Source organism: Eurytemora carolleeae, unplaced genomic scaffold (assembly GCF_000591075.1).
Source record: "Eurytemora carolleeae unplaced genomic scaffold, Eaff_2.0 scaffold223, whole genome shotgun sequence".
In the NCBI taxonomy this organism is placed as follows: domain Eukaryota; kingdom Metazoa; phylum Arthropoda; class Copepoda; order Calanoida; family Temoridae; genus Eurytemora; species Eurytemora carolleeae.
In genome coordinates, this window is record NW_019396601.1 from 301,449 (window position 1) to 312,499 (window position 11,051).

The 11,051-nt window shown below is 35.0% G+C and overlaps 1 protein-coding gene, 1 long non-coding RNA gene and 2 other non-coding genes across 4 annotated transcripts; all 4 read left to right on the forward strand.

Annotated features, from left to right (window-relative positions):
* The first annotated feature begins 319 nt into the window (after positions 1–319).
* LOC111706130 (60S ribosomal protein L3) lies at positions 320–3,479 on the forward strand. The gene is made up of 7 exons (XM_023478913.1): positions 320–412; positions 1,288–1,649; positions 1,824–1,979; positions 2,222–2,388; positions 2,556–2,670; positions 2,906–3,149; positions 3,291–3,479. The coding sequence occupies exons 1-7, from the start codon at positions 410–412 to the stop codon at positions 3,438–3,440; spliced, it is 1,197 nt and encodes a 398-aa protein (XP_023334681.1). The 5' UTR covers positions 320–409; the 3' UTR covers positions 3,441–3,479.
* Positions 3,480–5,894: 2,415 nt separating this feature from the next.
* LOC111706145 (small nucleolar RNA SNORD24) lies at positions 5,895–5,968 on the forward strand. The gene has a single exon (XR_002766169.1). It is a non-coding gene; the product is annotated as a small nucleolar RNA SNORD24 (small nucleolar RNA).
* A 1,766-nt stretch (positions 5,969–7,734) lies between these two features.
* LOC111706131 (uncharacterized) lies at positions 7,735–9,074 on the forward strand. The gene is made up of 4 exons (XR_002766168.1): positions 7,735–7,962; positions 8,154–8,210; positions 8,439–8,488; positions 8,673–9,074. It is a non-coding gene; the product is annotated as an uncharacterized LOC111706131 (long non-coding RNA).
* Positions 8,537–8,617, forward strand: LOC111706146 (small nucleolar RNA snR60/Z15/Z230/Z193/J17). Its single transcript, XR_002766170.1, has one exon. It is a non-coding gene; the product is annotated as a small nucleolar RNA snR60/Z15/Z230/Z193/J17 (small nucleolar RNA).
* Positions 9,075–11,051: the final 1,977 nt, after the last annotated feature.

Sequence of the window (11,051 nt, forward strand, 5' to 3'; positions counted from 1 at the left end):
CGGGTACGTTGAGCCTGAGTGAGCCCCCCCCCGCAGAAAGAAAAAATTCATGGCACCCTGGACAAATTCCTGAATACGCCCCTGAATTTGATTCTCGGTGAAACAGTAGTTTTCTTGAATTTAATTTTCAAGTGAGTTAGAATTTATTTCCTGCATAAAATGGTTACTTTTAAATTGATCAATAACCAAGTAAAAGATATAAATAAATTCTAAAAAAATGCCACCCTGAATTTCAAGAATGCAACAAAATCAAAGACGACTAAGGAAAACGGAAAAGGTTTCAATTTTGCGCATGCGCTGTTTATAATTATTACATGTGTTGAGCGAATGGTGGAGTGTACACCGGAAGCACGGGTTAATATAGCACTACCGTGTACTTAATTCTATCTTTCCAACTAAACTGCTTGCAATGGTAAGACCTTACACATACAAATCTTATGCTTTTCCTATATTTAACATATGTTATGCATTAGTTTTGGTAACTTATTAATGTTGTACTGTTTTGTGATATTTCTCTTTTTTATGAACGAAATGTTGAAGCTATACACTCAACTGCTAGAGTTGTTAAAATATACTTTTAGAGTGTTTTTTTATTCTTGAGGCTTTTAAAAGACAAACTAATACTCAAATTTAAAAGTTCTGAACGCTTTGAACGGCCTGATGGATAATTTTTTAATATCTTTGGATCTTAAATGACATGAATCTTAAATGTTAGTCATGTGGCCGCAGCGCTTGGCCCCCTAGCCTTATTTAGCCGCAGCGCTCGGCCTAGAAAGTGTCCTAACCTAACCCTAAATAATGCTAAATAAATACTTGTTTGATCATGTACAAAATTGATAGGAAGGGGGGGGGGTCCAAAAATCGTTCACTAGGACAGACCCCTAGCTGTAAATAAAACAAGTTTGGATAGGTTCTCAGATTTTCTCGAAAAAAAGGGTATTACTTTTATTCTTGGTTCTATTATTAAAATGATAACAAGGTTGATATAAACTTTGAAGACGTTTCCTAAGTTACAAATAATACTCTTATTTCTGCTAAACTTTCTGAACGTTTTTTACCTCTAGGTTTTCGGTTTTTTCGTCCCTCGCTTAAGGCTTGAACCTTCTCGTTGAACGAATTTCTGAACTTTAATACTGCGAACCATATAATCATATTTTTTAATTAATCAAAATTAGCGCTGTTTTTGATTTTTCTGGGGCATTGAACACGACATGAATCCCACTCAGTCTTTAAATGGGCAGACCTTTAAGTGGTACATGTCATTGTATTAAAATGTTCTTATTTCAGTCTCACAGAAAGTTTGAGGCGCCAAGACACGGATCCAAGGGATTTCTCCCTAAGAAGCGTTCCAAAACCTTCAGAGGGCGCGTCAAGTGCTTCCCCAAGGATGATTCCAGCAAACCTGTGCATCTTACCTGCTTCATGGGATACAAGGCTGGCATGACCCATATTGTACGCGATGTCGACAGGCCTGGCTCTAAGGTCAACAAGAAGGAGGTCGTCGAGGCTTGTACTATCATCGAGACTCCTCCAGTTGTCTGCGTTGGAATGGTTGGATATATTGAGACTCCCCGTGGTCTCAGAGCCCTGAAGACAGTCTGGGCTGAGCATATTGGAGAGGAGTGCAAGAGAAGATTCTACAAGAATTGGTAAGTATTTGGCTCTTCTTCTCAGAGCTATCTGAGCAATACCAGATATATCCACATCTTGAGATGTCAGGATACTGGTTGCCTGTAAACCCCTCCTCTGGTCTAGGCTACGAGGGGTGGACCACGGCTTGTCCAATCCTTTGGACGACAGGTCGGGTCAATATTTTTATTCAGGTCCCAGTCCAAGAAGAAGGCTTTCACAAAATCTTGCACTAAGTGGGCTGATGATGCTGGTAAGAAGATGATTGAGAAGGAGCTCAACCAGATCAAGAAGTACTGCACTGTTGTCAGAGTTATTGTGCACACTCAAATGAAAATCCTTCATCGCAGGTTGTTTCTCATTTTAAGAAATATTTCCGATAGATTTATCTTGTTTATTCTGAACAGATTGCAATCTCTAAACAAACGTTTGAGGATACCTTCTGTGTTAAAATAAGGTTTTCTCTACTATGTGATGATACTAGCCCCGTACTGTTTGATCATTATGATAACAACTTGTGCTGCTGATAAATAATTTTGTAAGCTGTAAGCACATTTACTTGGATTTAGTTTTAATGGTACCAAATTTTTAGACAGAAGAAAGCTCACATCATGGAGGTCCAGCTGAACGGTGGAAGCATCTCCGACAAGGTCAACTTTGCCAGGGAACATTTTGAGAAGGAGGTCCCAGTTACCGCTGTGTTCGCCCAAGATGAGGTCATTGACGTCATCGGTGTCACCAAGGGTCATGGATTTAAAGGTAATATCAAATTTAGACTAAATCTGATTTTAAAATGATGATCCACATGGAATTACCGTTTGAAAACAATGAAACCAAACCTCTGCTGCTTTCCTTCTGAAAACAAAACCGATTTACCGGAAACCTGGCTTCATCCTAACAATATTTACAGTTCATCTTGTGTTCAGGTGTAACTTCACGTTGGCACACAAAGAAGCTTCCCCGTAAGACTCATAAAGGTCTAAGGAAGGTTGCCTGTGTTGGAGCTTGGCATCCTAGCCGTATCCAGTACACTGTTCCCAGGTACGTTTGGCTTTAACTGGGCGTATCAACTTAATTCTCAGCGCCACCTTTCAATGTAAAATGATTTGATGAATGGTATTTGATAGATATCTCAAAGAAAACAGACTTGAGGAAGCATGCATGCTTTTGTTACATAACGTGTGCTGTTGAACTTGTGCTTTTTTCATTTTTTTAAACGTTAAATTCGAATTAAACCGCAAACTTAAATGCGCAACGAACTTTATATCTTATTTAGGGCTGGACAAAAGGGATTCCATCACCGTACTGAGATCAACAAGAAGATCTATAGAATTGGCGAGGGTTACAAGATGGTTGATGGAAAGCTGATCAAGAACAGTGGAGCTACAGATTACGATCTGGCTGACAAATCCATTAATCCAATGGGTGGGTTCCCTCACTACGGAGAGGTCAAACAAGATTTCCTTCTCATCAAGGGAGCTTGTATTGGACACAAGAAGAGAGTTCTCACTCTGAGAAAGGTGAATTTTCTTAACATTTTAAAGCAAATTAGACAACATGGCACAATGTTTATTTTTTTTGAAAAGGGTTAATTGCCTTTATAATAGGGTAACTTGACATTTTTCTCTATTCAAATCACTTCCTAATACGAGTTTGTTTAGTCCCTGCTAACTCACACCAAGAAGAGGTATCTGGAGAAGGTCAGCTTAAAGTTTATCGACACCAGTTCCAAGTTCGGTCACGGTCGATTCCAAACCGCACAGGACAAGGCCTCCTTCATGGGCCCCCTCAAGAAGGACAAGAAAGAATAAATTGTTATTTTATCCAAATAATAAATTTGTTATCACCAACCTTGTCTCGTCTGTTTGTGCGTTTTGGAGCACAGTGTGTTCGTGCGTTAGGTAAGCTTTATTTCATTCTAAAATTGTGATGTGTTTAATTGGTTGATTTAAGAGAATTTCTCTAAATTGACCCTTTCACGAATTCAAGTTATACAAATGATGAATAAAAATGTCCGAAATGAACCTACTTGATATGAAATTACAGCTGATCATGCATATTTTCATGTTTTTAAAAACATTTTATTCAATGTTTCATTGTTATTATTTCAGGTGTGATGTGTGTTGTGTGATTTTGATATTTTTAGGTAAGACTACCGTTTTTTTATTGGCAAGATTAAAACTAAATTAGAAACTTGGCTTTGCTGGCTTATTTAAATTTAACAATTATTCCGCTGTATTAAAATCCTCTAAAACATACATTTTAACAATAGTGTTCAGAGGTTTCTAAAATATGATTGGTATAAGAAAAATAAATAGATATTTTTATGTTCAAGCACATAGTTCATGGAATTTTACTTAGGTTTTAGCGGAGTAAGTGCATGAAGCACGATGTTCATATAATTCAGAACTGGAATGCTACAGGTTAGTCATTAATTCTTTAAGACCTTTTTTAATGATGACAATAAGCAGGACTAGAGTCTCCGATTGATGGATGACGATGATTTTACTTACTGATACTCACATGTTTAAAATATTTAGCAGATTAATTTCGACAAATTTACAAAATTCCGTTATTTCAGAATGCACCTGGTTTTCTGTATCCCTTCTGAATTAGTTACAGGTAAAAATAGGTTTGTTAAAATTTAAAATTTCAATGGTGATGTTAGACATTTCTTGAAATACTGTGAGAGAATTAACAAGCTCAACAGGACTGACATTTTTTACAGGCTAAAATGTTTTTTTTTTACATTGAAAAAATCAATTACAATATTTTTAATTAGGCCCGGCTGTTCTGAACTTTTCTCTTTCTGTGAGTCGACGAAGCATTGATAACATTAAAAGTAAGAAATTAATCATCTTCGTTTAATTAAGTGCAGTGATGAAAAACAAGTTTGATCCAGAGCTAGTAATAGCTGAACCCACTGGAAAATGTAATAAGCGCCCATCAGGGCTGTCTGAGCTCAAGAATTGTAAAACATATTAGATTTCACTTTTGAACATTCAGTGTAACTTGTATATTTTGTAGTTATGTTTTGCTCTGTACTGTTTGAGTGGTGTGAATGGATCCTAAGCACTGGTGAATGGTAACTACAGGTGAAATATAAACTTCTATATACAACTCTTGCAACTTTTGCCAATTGTTCCAGTGCATCTGGTTTCAGTTCTTTCTTGTTGCGTAGACTAAACTCTAGATTAATTAACCATTCTTTATACATTAAAGAGTGGTCAGTCTTCTAGATACATTTAAAACTTAATTGACCTAATCCTCAAAGCCACGCTCTGATGTGTTCCAATAATATTGCGAGTGCCAGATTTATTAATCAAAGAGGAATATAAAATGGGCTTCAGGAAGCATGGATGTTTTTATAGCATATCATGTGCCGTTAAACTGTCCCTACAATCCCTTCTAAAGTTTAGAAAAGTTAATTATAACAAGACCTCGTTGTTGAAATATTTTTATTTTAGCAACCAAACTGAATGCTTCATCACATGGATGGCTGTTCACATCGATGTTACGGTACGGTTAACTGCTAATTAATTTAATCAATCAATACTTGTCTGATGAGATTTTTACACGACGGTCTTCTGAGACAAAACTGCTGTCAACCTGTGTCCTGATTTTAATTCAGTAAATGTCTAAGAACATTTAAGAGGTCCAGAAAGAAACTTTAACTTTTTCGTTTAGGCTGCGGAGGTTGTACAGAAATATGGCTGAAGATTTCAACAGCAGTGGTAAATAATTGCATTCTATTATGGCGATATAAACAAGTTTCTTATGGTCCCTACTTCGTTAAATCATACTCCAGCAGCAATTTTTTACTTCTAAAATTTTCTACACTGTCGTTGTTTTGATAAAATGCTGTGTAAAGCAGGAGTACTCATTTTAACTTGACACTTGAGCAAGATTTCCTTTACCGGTGATCTTGTTCTACGTGGTCGGAAACCATGTTCCATATGGTATATTTCCCCTCCCACAGTGTCATAGATTAACCCTACTGTCCTGGACCCGGTTCAGTTGATGGACGGGAGAGTGCATATTCCTAGGTTCTCTGTAGTCACTATGTGGCCATGACCAGAGGGATAAACCATGCAGACTACAAATTTTAACAAAATATTGTAACATTCTTAAATATGAACTAAGTAATAAATTCTTTATATTTCAGTGCGGGAGAAAGTACTGTCTACACTAACGGTTGTGAGTTCTATCTGTTAAATCTCGAGTTTTAGGTAATTTTTTTCTTATTGTCAAAACTTGCAGTTTTTTACTTATGATGACTTGTTATTTGCTACTCTCGACTGTTGAATGACGACATTTAACCACCAAGATCGCTGATATTTGGTTGGCATCTAACTATTTGATTGTACATTTCAACATAAATTCAGATTGATAATTATTTTAGGTCTGAAACGGGGATATTAAAGCAACTGTTCAAATAAGCAGGTATGATTTTTTTATTGTAATGTTAAGAAATAATGATGATACACCCAGCTCTCTTGGAGTGATTCAATGACGACAAAACTTTCCCATAAATCCTGAACATAGTATCTCAAATCAATTATTATGTAATTTGCTTTTTGAAATTCACGGTATTATTTTAAGGAGATTGAGCAGCTTACAATGTTGATAGTCGTGCGTGAAATGCCTGGACTTTGTATGTGGTGATGCTTCTGGTAAGCTGAGGAACAAATCCCGGCTTATTGAATTGAAGGTTAGGGTTATAATTTTGAGGAGACTTACCTTTTCATTGATGATCTAGGATTCCCCTTCTATTTTATTAATAGACTAAACATCGATTCTGAAACTGATCCCTTTTTATATTATTTATTGGAGTGATTATGCGGTTTAACCTTGGATATTTTTACAGGAGTTTGGGCAGATTGAGAAACTTGTATTGCTGGTGAAGACTGAATTAGGAGATGTTTCAAAATTGTTCAGATTGTAGTGTCCCTGACTCTCTACCCAGCTTAGTTTAATGACGTGTAAGTTAATTTAGAATCTCTTTTCTTAATTCAAATGATGACTTTATCCCAATGAAGTTTCTAATGAAATATATTTTCCTGGTTTCTGAATATTTATGGAACCGTAAATTTAATAGAAACATTATAAATAAATTCATCCCGACATCTGTTTGCAGGCCGAAGATACAACACACTAACTTGAGCAACATTGACACGATCTTGGGTAATTAATAAAAATATTTTTGTGTAAATTGATCTTTTTTAAAATGATGTTGACGCACTCATAGTTTTTCAATGATGACCCTTAACTCATCACCCACATTTCTGATTTTGTTAATTACTGATACTTTTATTTTCTGTACACTACAGGCATTCAAGTGTTCTTTATTTAGATATTACTGCACATCTCCTGTTCTACTGGAAGTTACTTAATAACAGGTAATTATTGATCTCTACACCAGTTTTTATTATTTTTAATGATGCTAAAACTTAGGACACCTAATTATACAGGATGATTTTTTAAAAAGGCTACTGCCCAGTGGTCCTGACATTATTAAAAAATTATTAGGTTATATTGTAATTTTTCTTCATTTATCGTTTTCTCTTGCAGAATTGTTAACCTGAACCTGAAGATTTTCTACAGACCTTCATATTATCAGTTTAATAGCATTATTTGTAAGATTTTTTGTATTCTCAAATTTGCGCATGTGGATAAATCAATTTTATTGTTTAAAAGTGAAGTTTATCCACAGTCGCTAGAAAAATACGTCCTGTGTGGTCTGGTTATCCTCTACATGGGTAACTGGAGTTGCAAGGTTCTGACATTGTCGTATTATCTAAGCTTCACAAATTTGTTCTTCAGTGGTTCAGATTTGTTCCTGGATCCGGATCGGTAAAACGTTGGCCCATGGTTCCATATCTTAAGGGGGAAAATATCTTTTCTGCAAATTTTTAACTGTTTATAAAACAAAGATAATCTAAGTCTGCCAACCAGTGCTTAGGATCCGTAACTGGATCCGTTGGATCCGTAAGATTTTGGCTACCTGGATTCGGATCCGCTAAAATATGCGGATCCACGGATCCGGATCTAAGGGGCAAAATATCAACCAAAACCTGCAAAAAAAAATATTAAGTTCATATTTTGGTTTTGGAGGAAAAAGTTTTTTTTGCAGTTTCGGGTTTGATCCGTTTCCGTGGATTCGCATATTTTTGCGGATCCGGGTCTTAAGTACTGCTTATTCGCATAATAATGATGCAGATTCCTAGCACTGAATTGTTCATAACTGACGAATAATGTGTTAAAGCATACTGTTTGTTTCAGGGCATGTCGAATTGCGTGTGGAAATTTCTGAAATATTCTGCTTTGTCCACGGTGAGTTTTTAACAATATCAAGTTTTATTTTTACATGATGGTTGTAATTTGCGTCTGAAAGTTGTCAGTACCCCACCTGCCAGTGGATAGAGGGCTGTCAAACTTCTGTTTAAAACTTTTTTCTGATCTTAACGTTCTTCTAAAAATAATCTTCCATCTGCTTCTAAAATTCATTTTAATTTTTATTTAAGACTGGATAGTGTTGACTGGTTATACAAGGAATGATCTAGCTGCAGTGGGTTTTAAAGGTAAAAGTAACCAAAAATATAAATTACCCTCTGTTCTTGGCATTATGTGACCTATGTTGCACGATGAATATTAAAAGAGTAATAATATAAGTTAATTTATGCCTTCGGTGTTCAGCTTATCATTGGCTGAATCCCATCCTCTAAAATTAAGACAAAATTTGTTTGTTTAAATTTGTCTGTTGATAAAATAAATTATAAATTTTAATTATTAATTTGTGTAAGTTTCAGGATCCCTGTCAACATTTTAGTAAAATACGATGATAGAATGTAAGTCGCAGGTAATATTAGATAAAAATACTTTGAATTAAAATATTTATTTCGTATCCTAAACTGATGACTGCATAGTTCAACTGATCATACTGATGACATACTGTAAATTAGTCTTTCGCTCCTATCTGATACATTTAAATCGTAAATTTATGATTATTTCAAATACTTCAATCTTAAGTTAAAATATTTCAGGATTGGTGGATTTTGAGAAGGGGACTGGTTCTGTATTTAAATAGCATGTGTGAAGGCATCTAGGTTATCGCATTGATTTTGGTTTACGAACTTTGGGAGAAAATCTTCAGCTGCTCCTCCGCTATGCAGTACAAGTCTTATATTTCACTTACAATTTATTTCATTCAAGAAGTATCTTTTGTTTTGTTTCTATTTAGACAATGTTTAAGAAAATTATAAGAGTTTATTTTTATTGGTTGCCTCTCGAAAGACTTAAATATCAAATTATTTTTTTTTTTTTGCATAGCGCAGGTTTATGGCGGCTGAGGGTTACTTATCACCTGGGCCACAGACCATGTTCTTAAAAGTTCGACAATTTTATACTTAAGTTAAGTTGTAAAATAAATTTTTTTACAAAAAAAATTGTTCTTCTGTAACTGGAGAATTAGAGAGTAAAATGTTGGAATCTCGAGTCTTAGAGATGTTCATGTTAGTTTTCTCGGTGGTCTTAAATTATCAAATCTAGTCTTCAATCTGGAGAATATGAATTCTCTATTAAACCATAAAATGGCATTGTTGTAAATTAACCATCCTAGTCGTTTATTTCTTCGGAATAGATTAATATACAGGATAATTTTGGAGAAAATTACAGTGAAATTTAATTGCATTTGCATTGCATTTTTAAATTGAAACTATCGTAACTGTATGCTCAAAGACAAATCAAGATTATTTTTTTATCTCTTTGTGATTGAAGACTAGAGGATTAGATTTGTCATGGTTGATCAGAGCTGATAACTTTAGAATGGTGGATATCGGGATTAAGGCGTAATCCACTCTTTTTCTTAATCTGAAGATTAAATATTGCTCGTTCTCCACTCATTTTTAATCTCCAGATTAATTATCCGATCAGGATTGAGGATATCCCATTCTAAAGTTTTCAACTCAGATTAAGTAATTAATAAAATAGTTATCAGTGTTGGAAATTAATACAAGTACTGATTTAGTCTTTAATAAGTTCAACTGTATGTTCAAAGATAAACCAAGATTATTCTTTTATCTCTTTGTGATTGAAGACTAGAGGATAAGATATGTCATGGTTGATCAGATTAAGTAATTAACAAAATATGTTACCAGTGTTGGAAACTAATTAAAGAAGTGATTTAGTCTATAATATTGATGTATTAACTCTAAATGTCCTTGAAGCTAGCATCTGAGCTGCAAACACTGGAACGTATTTGATCTATAAATGGCGAAGAGATTTAATGAAAATTGGTCTGTCTAGCGTTTCCTCATTAATTATGGAAATTAATAAGAGTCTTCATTGGTTTGAATGTGTGGGATTCTTAAGCTATGGTTCTTTTTTCTCGAATCATGTAAACGAAACTTCTCAACCTTTAGTGCTTATGTTCCAGTGTTAATTGATACCCTGTCTTAAAATGCTTAATAACACACTTCTGGGACTTCCTTGACAAATAATGCGATAATAACTCCTGATATCTTTAAAAAATAATATACATTGAATAAGAAGAAATTTTTATTAGAACTCTGGACAGTAACGGTGATCGCTATCTTATCTGACTCCTGACTGTTAGTTTGATGAACTTTCGGTATGCACTTTAGTGTCCACCTTATTGAGCATCTAAATATCTGAGTTGGCGATGTAGTCGCATGTCGAAAACTGCTGGGCACGTTCCGACTTTTTGAAATTGTTCCATTCCCTATTAGAACGAGGGTTCCAGCCATCTTCCGTTTTTGGTGTTCTGAGTCAGAGAATGGTCCATCCCGTTGCGTTCTTCGTGTTACTAAAGTTGACAACTATGTAATTTTCTTAGCAGTCTCATCATACACTCCCTCTTAATTACTCTGGTGTATACCTCCAAAGGAGAACTAGAGATGGGAGCGGTTTTTAAATAAAAAAATTATCCATAATTTCAAAGGATGTATTACATAAATGAAATCAAACAATGTTTACACAAAAGGCAGTATTTATTAAGGATCTTAGTGCAGCTGCTCAGTAATGTCTTGACAACTGTACATTTCTTGTGAGACATTTTGCATACTTAATTAATTCAATTTGAACTTGGCATATTTTAGTTTTTCTTGTAAAGCAAAGTTTAATATTTTAGATTTAGTAATTGATGGAAACTCGAATAGATCCTACGGTTGGTCAGGATTATTGCCTGTGTGGCTAGATTATTGTCGGTGCGGTTAAATTATTGTCGGTGCGGTTAAATTATTGCCTGTGCGGCTAAATTATTGCCTGTGTGGCTAGATTATTGCCTGTGTGGCTAGATTATTGCCTTGTGGCTGATTTGTCTTGGGGTTGAATTATTGCCTGGGTGGCTATATTATTGTCTGTGTGGCTAGATTATTGCTTGTGTGGCTATATTATTACCTGTG

Bases quoted from the DNA above. Each gene is read 5' to 3' on its own strand.
- LOC111706130 (XM_023478913.1), top strand. The intron at 1,650-1,823 runs GTAAGTATTTGG...ATTTTTATTCAG, and splicing joins AGAAGATTCTACAAGAATTG to GTCCCAGTCCAAGAAGAAGG. The intron at 2,389-2,555 runs GTAATATCAAAT...TCTTGTGTTCAG, and splicing joins CAAGGGTCATGGATTTAAAG to GTGTAACTTCACGTTGGCAC.